General features: G+C 44.2%; 1 protein-coding gene across 1 annotated transcript; it reads right to left on the minus strand.

The window, feature by feature from the left end:
* Positions 1 to 9,373: 9,373 nt before the first annotated feature.
* Positions 9,374 to 15,357, minus strand: Tmem200c (transmembrane protein 200C). The gene is made up of 2 exons (XM_028762239.1): positions 14,960 to 15,357; positions 9,374 to 12,161 (listed from the first exon to the last, which is right to left on the minus strand). Exon 2 carries the CDS (start codon positions 12,062 to 12,064, stop codon positions 10,172 to 10,174), a length of 1,893 nt encoding a protein of 630 aa, XP_028618072.1. The 5' UTR covers positions 12,065 to 12,161; positions 14,960 to 15,357; the 3' UTR covers positions 9,374 to 10,171.
* Positions 15,358 to 15,564: the final 207 nt, after the last annotated feature.

The following is a 15,564-nucleotide window of genomic DNA, read 5'->3' on the forward strand; positions in this document are numbered from 1 at the left end:
GTGAGCCTAGCTACACAAAGAACTGCAGAAAGTCTTTGTTGTTGCCAGGGATAATGGAGAAAGGAAATACATTTGATTATTTAGGTCTCATTTTGGAAAAAAAAAAAAAAAAGCAGTGTTGGTAGCTTACAATATACATTGAAAGAGCTTTCTTTTTTCTTTCTTTTTTTTTAATGTTAAGTTGTGCTTACACCTACTCACCAGGAGGGGGAGAGAGAGGCAGGGAAATCGGAAAGTGTGAACAAACATCAAATATCAAAAATAGTAAAATGAGACAACTGAATATATCCGAGTCATTTAGGGATAAAAACATAAGAAAGAGATTTTACAGAAATCAGCCTGAAAATGAGGTGTTGGTATGTTTTAAATACTCTTCAGTTCAATGCACTTTGGAATTGCTTGCCTTCCGGAGCTTTAGCGTCCTAACACAGTGAATAAAGATCGGACAATGGTCAGTCCAGATGATCAGTAAGGATTAAACAAGGTAGATGGTTTTTAATATAAATTAACCTTTGGCAGTGGTGAAGTTTCCAATGTTTTCATGTCAGTAGACTTTGTCTTAAACCGTTTACTGTGGCTAAAGAAAACCAGGATGGAAGTAAATACTGATGAGACATTTAAATGATTCTCCGTAGGCATAATTCGGCATGTTGTAACCTGTGTTGCTGTAGCTGATTTGCTAATTTTGTGGGCAGGGTTACACTTGCTTTGCTTGTCACAGAAAAAGAGACTAGTGCTGTGAAGAGCAAGCCATGGGGAAATCTATTTCATTCCAGGTGTGTGAACATCTGGTTCCACTCTGAGATCCTTAGACACTGGTAAATCCTCCCCTAAGAATACCCCCAGCTTGGTGGATCATATCTGAGAGTGGTGGATGATAACTGTAGTCCCTGCACTCGGAAGCTGTGACAAGTTGCATTTCAAGGCCAGCCTGGGTTTCTCAGTGAGAGCAAGACCTTGTCACAAACATCAAACAAACAACAAACACATAAAAGTCACTAATCATCAGAACAAACATAACCCCTTCTGGAATTATTTTGATCATCTCTGTATATGAGGGATCCTTTATATGCAAATTGAGGATCTTAGTTACATAATGAGTTAGCCCTATTGTATTTAAATTTAATTATGCAAATCTAGTTGAAAGTCAATTCCAGTGCTTAAGACTTTGATGTTTGCTTAGTACTCTCATTTCTTCTCCCTGGCCCTTAGTCTTATTAGCCTTTGTGTTGAAGTCCAGAGCCTCTGAAGCACATCGGTTTCCATTTATGACCATAATGTTGACTGTAAATAGGTATAATGAAAATATAAGCCATTTGATATGAAAGCAAAATGTATTATAAAAACTATTGAATCTGTCATCAGACTTCCTTTGTGTGCTTTTGGTGGTACACATGAAGTCAGGTGTATTCTCAAGTGTGGGCTGTCACTCAACAATGCAAATTTATGTTTTGGGATTTGTTGATTTCCTTCAAGTTGCTATCTCTGGCCCAGAAACCCCTGCCAGTCCCACCAACAGCATGGAGAGAAGGTTTCATCACTATGCTGTAGGACTTCATCTCTTAAAGTACCTTTGCTTGCAGAACTCAATGCATGCGTCATATACCAGCGGTCAACTCACAGCATGCATGCCTGAACAGTACCTCCTCACCCCATGACCCTTGCAACTCAACATCCTTGGAATGCTTCCAGTGGTGTTTTCTGTGGCTCGATTCCCAAATCTGCAATTCCAGGCAAAGGTCTAATCAGTACCTGACACTCCTCGGTGTCAGACATTCTGGTAAATTCTAGATTTCAATATGTGCCATGGCATGTCTCAACCTTGAACGTTTCTCCTTCAGCAATCTTCAAGGTGGTAAAGAGCGGGGACCAATCAAAAGACACAGTGTTGGGTTACTCACTCTGAGATCCAACTCCAAATTTTATCTCCTTTTGTTCATGGATTTATATGGTAGCAGATGTTGGGCCACGGAGGAGCCATTGAGAGTACAAACCCTTATTGCTGCTAAACTTGGGCTTTCTAAATCATGGGAATGAAATAAAAAAGTAAGGCAGCCCAAGACACTTCCTGGTCACCTTGTTTTTGGTGGCTGGGAAAAGGCTGCTTATCCAACCCTCTATTCCCGAGTTTATCACTCAGTACAGCCTTTCACAAGTAGAATTTTAAATTTCTTTCCAACCTACCAAGGTAGCATGGCTAAGTAAATATATATATATATATATATGTATGTATATGTATATGTATATATATATACACATATATATATCTCAGCCCATTATGTAAATCAGTTTAATTAACATTTTTACGGCATGCCATATTTTATTCAACCATTAGATTTTTCTAAAGTTGGGCTGAGTTAAAAGTTGCCATATATCAACTTGTATTATTTTAGCTCACGGCTCTAACGATGCCTGAAGTAAGTTTTTTCCCTGTTTATACCTTTTCAGGTCTTTTGTTTTACTATGATTTGGTACGTCCATTGAAGATGATTCAAACTTACAGGCTGGCCAGATGCTCTATTTATTTGTTAAGTATTAGGTTTAATTGCCATTGACTTGATCAAGGCTGGCTTTTTTTCAGGGAGTGGAAGGCATTTATCACCACACTTCTGACTTGGTCAGAGGATACTGTAAAACAGAAAGAAGTCACTCCACTAGTGACCCACACCATGGGAGAAGAGGAGTGAAGATGAACTCGATTTCATTGAGATTTGGATCTTCATCAGCAGGCAAGAAGTAGCTAGTCAATATATCATCTATTTGAAGATATGTAAACATTACCATATTATTAACAGCTTTCCTAAGTTACCCTTTGGTCTCTTTTAGCTTATTATTATTGATGTAATACATTTTTCTACAGAGGTCATTCTGGACAAGACTCATAAATCAAGAAATGTTCTCAGGCATGAAGCTGAAATGAAATTAAGAATATAAATGGGAGAAACCACCCAATCCAACAAACACTCTCAAGTCGTGTTTAGTGTTTCCGACACTTGGAATATTGTGGTTACATAAGCAGAGGGATTAGCATTTAGCCATCAGCTCAGTCCCTGATGTCTTCTTAGCCTTCACTAGGATTCTGTCTGTTAACAGACATCATTCATGATGGTGCTATCAAGCTCAATAACCTTCACCATTTCTAAGTTTCGAACCTCTGACCAATAACTGTAGCCCTACAAAAAAGTTATTGGTGACTCTGACCATAAAACTTTAATTGGTAATACCTATTGAATTTTATCCAAAATTGGGAAAGCCTTCACAAGTCTCATGTTCATGAATTTACAAAAAGAATAAGCACAGTTTAGCTTTTCCTTGACTGTTCAATGCACTAAAAAGGTCACAAAGAACTAAGTAATTATGTGGAGAATTCCTACACAAAAACTAAGACACTTTTTCTTACACTGACAATATTTGTGTCAGAAAAATAATTTTTGGCTTTATATCTCTTCTTACAGCTTTCAGGTAAACAAAGTACTGAGCTGTGTTTTTACTGCATTGTTCTGGCAGAATCTGTTTTCAATGGCTAACCCTAAATTACTGGCTCTTTAGAAACCAAAAGGCGTAGTCTTCTGCCAGGCCACAAAAAAGATTCATTTGCAGAAGGATGTTTGGGTTATAAATAAGCTTTCATTTTGCTAAGAATACAAATGTGAAAGAAAGTAGCAACGTACTGTTTGCTGTTAACAAAATGTATCTTTTCCTCTGACATGAGCAAGGCTGCAAACTGATGTAGAAACCCATAGAAATACATCGGCTAGCATGCCTAGATCCTGCAGCCTGGTAAAGCAGCCCGGTCCCCAGCCTCGAGGCCGTCTCACAGCACTAGGCCGTCTCACAGGCAAACCTAGTATTTCCCAGCATGCTGGAATGACACCAACTGTGGCAAGCGAGAGAGCCTTTCCCAGTTTTACCACATTATACATGCACTGAGGAAAAACGATTTCAAAATTTAAATTTTTAAATTCAGGGTAATTTTCAAGCAACCTGTAACTCAAAAAAAAAAAAATCCTTCTTGTTCGTAAAGGCAGCTTAAGGATGTGGCTTGTTAGGGTTTGGTCAATTGATGCTTCTCAGCCCCGTTAGTAAAAACCAATTATAAATGTAGTCATTCAATATCTAATGTGGGGAATGAATACTTTGGGTGCTTTCATATCTAGGTCACTTTAATCCTAGTTTAAAATATATTTCTGCTACTTACAATTGAGATATCTATTTATCCACATCTATAGATATAGAGGCAAAAGCTTTTTGTTTTTTGTTTTTTCTAAAATGAACATGCTACCATGTCTTTCTTGTAGGGAAAACAAGGAAAAGACAAAACTGAACGGGCCTTATAATAATCTACTGCTCTGTACCTTCTGCCATTTTTCAGACTAATCCCTGGCCGACACTTCTCCCCCTACATGACCCCTCTACATTAATCAAGATCCAGCTAGAAGGCTCACATACTTATTTTGTAAGATTTATCATTATATTGAAATCACTGGTTATTGCCTGTCTCAAAAAGAATCCAGTTAAGTTGCTGTGGTGGGGGCTAGTCTTTAATTTGTACCTGTCATCTCAGAATAGCATGGTGACTTACCAACATCCCCCAAACCAATTCGAGATAAATTTAAGTGTGGCTGAAAACAATACATACATTTACCCCCAAATGATTGCAGCCCCAGTTGTTCCTACAGATTACTTTCTTTCAGTTTAAGATTGTGTTTTCACAAAATGGAATGGGAGACAGGCTCACAAAGCAAAGAAAGGCTCAAGGCTAGCAGTAAAACAAAGTAGGATTGTGTCCTTGTTTGCTGCCACTGACTGATACATACATAATGGGGTTTTCTTCCACTGTAAGTCGAGTTAGTTAAAAGATCCTTGAGTTTCTCAGCCTCAAAACCACAGTTTGTAAGTGTGGCTACGTGTTTTTTAAACTATGGACATTATCAGATGTTTACTTCTATTAAATGGGTTCATGTCAGTAACACTATGTTACGTTGAATTTTTTAAACACTGACACATATGTCTAGTCATCTATTTTCTGTAAGGATGTTTTCTAAGGAGTAGAAACTGTTCCATATCTTCTCTCTAAGACTCTGTCTGTGCAGAACAGCACCTAACCTCTAAAGCAAAGTAACCAAGTAATCTTTTTTTGAGGTATAATCATTTCTAGAGGAGCTCACCTAACTTCATCTTTTCTGCCTCTCCACAGGATCCTTTTCCTAGTTCCCACTAGGGCCTGGCAACTGGATGCTCCCTTGTTACTGGAGCTTCCAGACCTCACTATCACTTTCAATGAGGGGATCAGAAGCATAGCTATACACAGGTACAAGCTTTGTGATGCTCTGAGTATCACAAAGTAATACACCTGTTTGCTAGTGCAAGATAGTATCTTAGCGTTGAAACTGTCAATGTCCTAACTGTCACGAAAAGCCACAGTATAGATGGCAATGAAGGGGTCAGGATGGGTGTTCACTTACCACTGAATAACAATGTATTTTCAGATGGTGGAAAGCTTTAAAAGGCCTCGGGCTCTGTGGAGGCAACCAGATCAGCAGGGTGGTAGTCAGTGATAATTCCTGAGATGGCTCAGACCTGAAGCTATATCACCAGGGTGGGAGGCACTGGTAACTCCTGAAAAGCTCCAGTCCTGGCTGAACCCAGTTCTAGCCCTGTGCTTTTCTGACATCATGCTGGCCAGGTGACACATAGTAAATATGAGTTTTCTATATTTTTTGTTTTTATTTTTTTTTTTTGGCCTTCGGAGAATGGCAGGAAGCTGACTGAAGTCATATTGTCCAGTTTGTAGAGACCTAATCTTAAAAAGCATAATATCAATAGCCATTAAAAATTAACTTCATTTTGAAGATTTAAAAAAACCTCAAAGACAAGTTCCTTGGAAAGGAAAAGAGTCTCAGAACATGTTCAGAGCTGTAGTCATTAAAGAACTTAGCATAACTTCAAATTTTAGTCCATGAATTTAGCACCTCCAAAAATATAAATCTCCTTCTACACAAAACAAAGCCAGTGTCTATTATGCTTACATTTTATTTGTTATGAATGAGGAAAATATCCACCGTATGATACATTTATTCATACAAGACCTATACTTATAAATGAGAGGGAAGTAATTTTTTTAATGTCTTGGCAAAATACCATGTAATTAGAACACAAGTTTATATACTAATTTCGTATTGATATTGTAAGAGGGTTTTTGCTTTAAGTCCTTCAGCTTGGAAAAATTTTTAAAAATCATCGTTTTGAAAAACCCATGGTGAGTAAAAATCAACAGAGGACATGTCTGTGTGGACTGAGCATTTGATCTTGACCCCAGGTCTTCTGATGGACAGGCTGTGACCTCAGAAGCTCACTGGGCTCTCGGATGTGCCCAGCTTCAGTAAACGCACAGAGAGCAAATGGCAGCCAAATGTAGTGATGGGTTTTGGGCATTTGGCCACCGTTATGTAACATCATGGTCCTGTGCCACAAGGAGTCCACATTCTTGCTCAAGGCTTTGCTTCTGAAGATCTATTTTCCCTAATATACCGAAGTTATTAAGACTTCTCTATACAATAAATCTCTCTCTGTCCCTAACAACTGGGTAATAAATTTAGACTTACTAATTACTTTTCTGAATTTTGCTTATGTAACAGTACTTAGCATTTACTGAAATTTTTGTGTGCCAAGAATTGTTCTGAGTCCTTTAAGTGTATTAGTTTATTTAGCCCTCCCTTGAATAATTAATCCTATGAGTCAAATGCTATTATTATTGCTATTTAACATTCTGAGAAACCCAGACAGTGTTATATAAGACCTGGAAGTCACACTTTGGGCCACTGTACTCTACTGATTACACATTGGATTTTTTTTTAAACCTTAAATTATTCTGTGAATAAAAAAGGGAGCCCAGATGAAATAAGTGCACTTAGCAGTTGATACTGTTGGAAATGAAACTAATGAAGCCTCTGCCACACTGCCCATGTGCCAAACCAGATACAAGCACTTCCTAGGTAGATTAAGCCATTTTATCAGTACTTGATCCCTGTGAGGTAGATCTTACTTATATTCCTACTGTATAGAAAGGGAAACTGAGAGGACAGAGGCTGAGTCGTTCAGTGGTGATTACTCACTCAGTACAGGAAAGAAATTCAAAGGGTGAGGAAACAAACCCTGCTAGTCACTATGAACAGCTCAGTACCTTAACTTCCGCCACTGCTGCAGTGCTTTGAACAAGTTGATATGTTCTTTCAAAGTCTCTAAAGCTGTGTTTATTATAAATAAAAGGTGAGGAATTCTATGGTCAGGAAAGTCCCTTCAAGTACTCTTACTGACTGGGTCCAAAGATCACCAAAACCTTACATAAATTCATAGATATGCCATTTGCTGCACTAAAACGCAGTATTTGTTTTCTAGCTGACTGGATTCTAGCATTTCTCTGCATCTCTATGAGTGGCTTTTTGCAAGGGCATCTAATAGGAATAAAAGAAAGAAAAAATATTGAAATAGTCTCCAGAATTTCTAATCATACCCCATCATTCACCAGCAGGTCTAAATCTTTGTTAAAATCTCTTAACATTCCTAACTTTACAAGTTACCAGCTCTACAGCCCTGGGCAAGTACTTTATCCTCTGTCTTCAGCCTGTTACTCTGTGGACAGGAAGTTGAACTACCACTCAGCTTCATTGGTCTATATATGAAGTTGGTAGATAAATACATGGCCCAGAGTAAATAGTAAGAAAAAATTAGCATTGCTATTGCAGATTTGTTCTATAGTTTTTAAGACTGTGAATCACCACAGGACCTACAGAGTAGCACATGATGTTGAACTAGGTTAGGTTGCTTAAGGATTTAACTTCATGAAATTAACATGGGCAATTTCTGTTTACTTACCATGATCAAAATAATTAATCCATCAGTATCAGTAACTGCAATCAGTCAGTCATTTAGGTTGAATTTTCTGTTTTACAAGGGAAAATTTTATTCTGCTCATCCCTCCGTTAAGCTAAGAGAGAATAACTTCATAATATGTTATATTTTCTGAGGACTGAAAACAGCACTGAAGAATATACAAGCTGATTTTTAACTTTTAAATGACATACTCTCTAACAGTAGAATGAAAATACAATGTTTGGAGGTTGGTACTTGTTTGTCTCTCTTATCTGTTAGAAACTCACTTTTGTTCTATAGAAAAGTTCAATAAATTATTCCAGAGATTCAAGTTATTAGCTTAATGTGTATAGTCTGAGGAAGCATTCGGTTCATTTAAATTTTATTACAGAAAGTTATATGGAAGTTTATGGGGGTCTATCATTGTTTGCTAAGTAGTGTGTACAAGTATAAGATTGTATCCAGCATAAACCCAATACCCTGAATTTAAGTTAAGCTCTTACTGCTGAAGGGGATCACAGAGATTACATCATTCACCAGAGGCCCAAAAGGATTAAAAGATTTGTCTGTGGTTCTGCAGATAATGAATAACCACCCCAGATTGCAGAAGCCTAGGGTGGGGCCTGGGCTTCTGCTACAGCTGGCAGAAGATACATCACAACGGTAGACATAATGACAATAGGCCCTGTGTTAAATTGTATCTCTTCAGAAATTCTACTAGAGGCTATGCTCTAACCCCTTGATGATCTCCCTCCCTGTTGTGTAGTAGCTTCCCTTAGAGCTGTGAGGGTCTTGTTAACCTCATCTTACAGATCTGATGGCAGAGGTCTATTTGTATGCCGTTAAGAGCTCTACAGCAAACACCATGAGTTCCTTCTATCCCAGATCCATATACCTTCTGCAGCATAGTGTGAGGATCCAGACAAACACATCTGTCACTAGTTTTTCTTTAAAGGCAGTGTTTTTGTCTTAGGCCATGAGTCTCAGGTCACACTCCAAAGAAGAGGGAACAGAACTATAAATTGTTTTGTTTTCTGGTCTTGAAAATTAGTTAGCTGATAGAATGGGAACTATTTCAGAACTATAACAGGACTCTGTGGCTTATGTCAGCCATAGATACAGGACCATGGACCCCCAAATCAAAATCAAATAAAGAAATATTCGTGGGTGGGAAGGGAAGTTTTAAGCCTGGCACCCCTGTAAATTAAACTTCAGGTTAACTACAAGTATTATAGAAAAAAAAATACTACTTATTCAAAGTTTCATTCTATGTAAAAGAGAAATCCATAAGAGTCACATGCCTGCCACTGTCTTCAAGTTAAAAACATACTGGAAATGGGTTGGCACACTCACACCTTTACAGATGACCCTCTATCACTCTGAGAGAAGGTGACTACAGTCTTAACAGACGAATATTATATTTTGGATTTAGGAGAGAAATTGTTAGGGGCTTCCTGTGCTCTAGAATCACGAGTTCTCAAGCAAAATGAAGCAATATTATGTTTACCTGTTTGGAAACTTTTATTTTAAAAAAGACTTTAAATATTAATGTTATTTTCCATACAATTGTGATAATACTCAGCAACGCATGGTATACTTGGTCTTGTGGGTTTAACAATGTAACAATCCCGTGTAGTTGCTGGCGGCCTCCAGTCTTCACATACCCTGGTAGCAAAATTCAAATATCCTTTTAAAAAATAGAATCCTTTGGACAGCTGTAGAGCAGAGTGGGAGGAGGCAAGGGGAGCCCTCTTTCCCGAATACTCACGCTTTGGGCTTTGACTCCACCTAGAAAGTTCAATTCTAAGAGAATTGACACAAACTCTTCTAGGCTCTGCAAGAGGGCAGAAATAAAAGGCTTGTCATTCATTTACAAGCAGCTATGGACAAAGGCAGCAGCAGAGTACAGGAGCGAGGGAAGTTGGCTTGGGGGTGGGCAAAGGAAAATAGGAGTAAAATACAGAGTTACTGTCAAAAATATATTATTTTGATCCTAAGAAAATTAAGAGAATTTCCTCTAATGAACTAGATTGTGATCTTTTAATACATTTGGTTTTCATTGAACGTACAATCACCATCGGACATAAAAAGACGACTTTGTTTCTTTAAAAAAAATTGCTTGAGTTATCTACAGGAATCTTGTGAACGTAATTCAAGGATAACATTCTGCAGCTCTTTGGATATTGAATGGTTTCCTCGGACCTGTCCACAGGGGAATCGGGGTAGAGAGTGGGGGCTTTTAATGCAGAGGTTCCAGTGGGATTCTACCCACGTGTCTCCTTTCCCTGTCCCGCTCTCCCTAGTTGGAAGAGTTTTCCAGTTCAGGGTCTTCTACTCCTGGGGTGTGAGACCTGGAAATCAGGAAGAGTTTCTCCTTGTTTGTAAACTGCCTCTGCACAGACAGAGGCTCTGCCCTAGTTGGCTCTAGACTGGGAACCTCGGGGGAGCTGTGCTCTGTACTGGGATCTGTGGCCTCCTCACAGTCTAGCCTTTTCCTGGCCACCGCATCCACGACCGACTCCACGGAGGTGTCAGCCTCCCTCAGGGGGGTGTAGCCCTTATTGCTGCTGGACTGGTCATCCGACTGAGAACTGTGGGAATCCCGCCGGACACGGGGCGAGTCCTCGGGGCACAGAGGGAGGGAGGGCGTGGCGGCTGTACCAGAGGGGCTGGAGTCCAGGTCTGCGGCTCTTGAGGAGGGCGGGGGCTCCGGCGATGGTGGTGCTCGGTAGTCCGGGAGCCCACTGGTGCTGCGGCGCCGCCAGGCAGCGTACCTGCCGGTCCTGGGCAAGCGGCCGCCCTGCCCCCTGGCGGTGCATGCTGTCGTGGCGCCCTCGGGCTCCCTCGGCTCGCAGGATGCCCAGCGCGCGCCGCCCTCAGCTCCCCGGAGGTCGGTAAGGCTCAGGTCCAGTTCTCCCCTGGGGAGATCCCGGGAGCCGCGTTCCCCAGGAGGCCTGTGCCAGCTGCAGCTTGCGCCCTCCAAGTCCTCGTCTCTGTCCCGGTCCCCTTGCAAGGGCAACAGGGCGAAGGCGCTCAGCGAGGAGCCCACGAGGGAGCTGGCGGTGCTCTGGCGCCCCCAACTCCCGGTTGGGCTACAGGGCGCAGGGCTGCTGCTGCCGCTGGCAGCTGCGGTGACAGTGGCAGTGGCCGCAGCCACCGCGGCAACTGTGGTCCGGCGACGGCCAGCCCCACTGGAGCGCTCGCGGTAGATGCTGTATACGGCCTCGGTCAGACTCGGAGGCTCCCGCGGACAGCGCGGAGATGAAGCCAGGTCCGGCGGGGACCCTGCCTCCCGAGTCCCACTGCCACCTCCGCCTAGCCCAGCGGGGTGGGGCCATGAGCCCCTGGCCAGCATTGCAGCAGCCCCGAAGGCGTCCGCAGAGCCCGCGCAGCTGCCTGGCTTCAGCTCCAGGCCTCGGGATTGCACATAGCTGAGAAAGCCATTGAGCGGCGCTGCCCCGGGGGGCGCCGAGCCGGGGGCAGCAGCGGAGGAGGAAGCCGCAGCCGCGGCCGCCGCAGCTGCTGCTGCCGCCAGGTCTTTGGCGCGGAGGCTGTGCACGTCGATGACAGTAGAATAGAGGTCCCTCAGGTTAATGATCTTGGTTTTCTTGTCCCTGTTCTCATGGAGCACCGCGTTGGCGCAAATGAAGAGGAAGATGCCTATACCCATGATGAGGGGCCCAAAAACCTTTAGCTTGTCTGAGTGCAAGTAGCCTGAGAAGATTCGGAAGAAGAAGCCCACCGACGTGGAGGAGGAAGGGGAAGAAGAGGTGGCTGCAGATCTTGCAGGAGGCGGACTCTTGGGCCCGCCCACAGAACTAGAGTTGACACCCCTTGGGGTCCCAGAGTAGTTCTTGGCTGGGTTTTTGTTGCCACTGCTGCTGTTGCTGGCGACCCCAGTGCGATGGCTACTGCCCACAGGTAGTAACTGCTTGCTCCCACCTCTGTTGGCTGCGCTGGCTTTTGGCCAGTAGCCCACCACGGCCATGGCTATGCCCACCAACAGCACTAGGATCCCGCAAAGGGCGATGAGCCCCGAAATGGAGCACAGCTTCAGCTTGCCTTTCACCACTACCACGTCGTTTTTACGCCTCTTCTTGGCTTTCCTCTTGCGCTTAGGGACCTGGCTGGGGGGCCGAAGAGGATCCTGCTTTCTCGCGGATATCCTCAGTAGGCCACCGGTGGCGATCATGGTGAACTGGTGGAATGCAAGGCTAGCCCGTAGGGCTGCAGCCGAAGCTTGTGTGGGGGGAGCGCCAGCTGCCCACTAGCTGCTTGGTCACCTCCTCCTGCAGCAAAGCAGAGGAACACAGTCAGAGGGTGCAGGCTTGGCTGCAGCAGCAGCCCACGTGCTAGGATTGCCCCTGTCCCTGGATGGAACTCCAGGTGTCTCCACCCCAACCCCAAGGCCAAGAGCTGTGTACACAGACCAAAGATGGGTTTGTGTTATGGAAGGAAAAGATGGTTTGAACCAGTTTTAGAAAAGCTTTCCCCTCTCCCCACCCCATCCCCCACAGGTTCCAAGAACCTCTCCATCTGAAAGCTTCCTGGCTGGCAGCCAGAGGGAGTCCTGACATACTTGTAAATCCTGTGGATGTGGGGACTCAAAAGTAATGTTTGAGGACTTTCTTGGTCAGAGCCTTCCTCCACACCCCACCCCTGCCTCTCACTGCAATGGAAAAGTTTCCCAAAGGAGGGGCCTCTGGTGTGCCAGGCTTCTGAGCCAGGAAATTTGCCCAAGTGGGGCCCAAAGTCACCAAACAGCTCTGAAAGTTACTACTGTGTAAAAAGAAAAGAATTCATTTCCCAGGATGAGAGCGAAACGCCCCGCACGGGCAGGATGACTGACTTCAGATGACTGACACCGTTCATTGCCCAGAAAATCTCCGAGATATTACTGCAATACCGACGGCAAATCTTTCCATAAAGTTACCTCTTGTCTACTCTTATCCTGGAGCAATAGACAAGCAGTGCCCTCCCCTTGTCCCGTCATCTCCGCTTCGCAACATCTGGACAGCTTCTTGGTATGGAATAGTTCCTTTTAGGTAACTGTTATGTAACCCAGCTCTTCCTTCTGGCTTTCTCTCCCCTCCTGGAGGAACTCCCTTTAAAGGTATCTTGTGCTAGATTTCATCAGAGGATATGAGAAGTCCTCTGGAATCTCCTCAAGAAATACCTTTTTCTTGTGTGGGAAAATGACAATAGGAGAAAACTCTGCCACGATAGCTTTCTGACCCTTTATTAATATATCAACAGTATTCTACAGAACCCAAGTGTTCAAATGAATAGGCAATTACTTAGGTAAAGCAGTCTGCATAATGATGATTTACAGGAAGGAATTTCCACAAATAAAAGCTGTTTCTTCTATCCTTTCTCAGGAGGTCATGGGGCGGGGGGGGGGGGGGAGAGAGAAGAGGCAGCAACAGTAGCCTATCTCCGGGGAGCTCTTTGGGTTGTTGCAGATATAGTCTAAGTAAGAATAAGGCTGAGGCCTGTCTGTGGTTATCTATCAAATGTTAAAATTCCAGTCCTACTGAGTCCCCACAGTGCATTCTCTATGCTCCCTCCTGTAACAGTGATGCTAAAAATTATGTTGCTCTTAAAGATACAGATGACCATCACAGATAGGCCTTTGGAGAATATATATAAATATATATAATATATATATATATTATATATATTATTTTTTTCAAGACAGTCCATGTAGTAGAATCCTTTAAAAAAATATAAGTTATTTGGGTAGAATTTTACTTTTAACTGGTGCTTGAGTGAAGAGCTATAACCCTAGGTTCCTTCAGTATATCAATCTGGTTATGATCATTTCTCCACATGGGCAAGCAAATGGCAGTCAGTTTTTTTTTTTTATTGTTTGCACAAACAATATCTCTTTGGAACTTGGTTGGGATTCAGTAAAGAAATCCTAAGTGTTTTAGGGAGGAGTCAACGGAGAGACCACATCTGTAAACCTTTAAAATCTGGTTTTTAAAGGGTTCTCTAAGAGTAAATATAAACACCGAATATATACAAGAGACACTATTCTCCATGTTTATACTTATTATATGGATGCAACATAAATATTGCTGCTTTAGGTAAAGTGTAGGCTCCGGTGTCTTTAATAATCTTAAAGTCTGAGTTGGCTTCAAGAGACTTTAAGGTCCAGGCATTTTAGAAACAAAGCCAGCTTCAGTAGCCAGAGTGGCTCTCCGAAGAGAGCTAGGAAGCTGTTTTTGCCGGGTGTTGATCAGGTGCCCCCAGGAGCTGGATGGCTTGGAGGAGAAAAGCACCTTTCTGTATTCCTCCTCTGCAAGCCAGCTTCACATCCAGCAGAATATGAGGAAACTTGGAATAGGTTTCAACAGTGGTTTACAGAAGATATTTAAAATTAGTTTAATAGCTAGTAATTATTCCCTCGTTTATCATTCTTCCAGCTCTCTTGAAAGATGATCCCCCCCTTTCAGCATATCAAGATCTGACACAGAATACTGACAAAGGTCAGGTGACACAAAAAAGCCCCCCTTTGAGGTTTTCCTTAGACCTAAGGAAGGAAAACAAACTTAGCAGTGGATCTCGTCTGCCTTCGCAACTGGCTGCCTGGCGCGAGTCCTGCCTTGGTTAAGAAATGGAGGATGGGGAAATCAAACGAGGGATGTCTAAAAATACAACTGCTTCCAAGAGAGAGATTCAAGTTCTCAGCTCATGATGGATAGAGCCCGGCACCAGAGACTTAGGGCCCCAGGTTGTGAGCGATGCTGTGCCCCGCACCCAACCCAGGTCCTCGACCCCCGGCCCCTGGCCCTCAGGGCCGCGAGTCTATTGCCCTTGCTTTGGTCTAGTCACATGAGTGCAGCAGCTGCGAGTCCGTCTCTGGAGGGAGGACTGGCTAGAGCGAAGTGAAGGCAATCCCCAACTCGCCTTTTCTGGGCAGCGCAGCCCTGGTCGCACACCCAGGAGAACACCTGGCTCGGAACACCCGCCAAGGGGCCTGGGCTCGGGGACAGGAGGGCTAGTGTAGGGCGCTCGGAGGCCGGGGATTGACAGAAATGTTCAAAATGGAGGCACTCTAAGCAAACAATAATCGCTCACTTACCCAGGGAGACCGGGGCAGCTCGGGAGACACAATGAACCATGGAGAAACTTTTCAGCCCGAGCCGACGGCGGAGCGCAGGGACAGCGCCCCGGAGCCCCGGGCGCGAGAGCTGCTGGACAGCCCGGCGGGGACGAACCTGCGCCAGGGGCTCGCAGTCCCCTCGGGCGCGGTGGCGGGAGCCATTTCCAAGAGTTTCCAAGAAGTGTCAGGTCCTCCGCATCCCGCGCGCTGCCTGGAGCCCTTCTTCCCTCGGGCGCGCCTCCTCTGCTGCCACAGTCCCCTCCCGTAGCGCTCACTGTCGACCCTGCGGCCGCGCGCTCCCCAACCCTGCGCCTCTTTTGTGTGGCTGGGGCGCGCCGGGCTCCGCCGGGTGGAGTTGAGCCCGCGGCGGCTGCTCCGGGCGGCCGGACTGGCGGCTGTTGCTAAGAGACCGGAGCCATGACACAGGGAAATTGCGGCAGGATGGCAGTCGGTACCCGGCCCGGCTTGGCTCTCAGAGGGGCACCCGCCCCCTGCCCCGCCCCCTCTACCCCCAGCCCCTCCCCCGCCTCCTCTCCAGCCTGCCGCCCGTCCCTTCGGAAGCCACTTGTCCCCCTTCCCAGGAG

This window comes from Grammomys surdaster, unplaced genomic scaffold (genome assembly GCF_004785775.1).
Source record: "Grammomys surdaster isolate TR1022 unplaced genomic scaffold, NIH_TR_1.0 132, whole genome shotgun sequence".
Classification (NCBI taxonomy): domain Eukaryota; kingdom Metazoa; phylum Chordata; class Mammalia; order Rodentia; family Muridae; genus Grammomys; species Grammomys surdaster.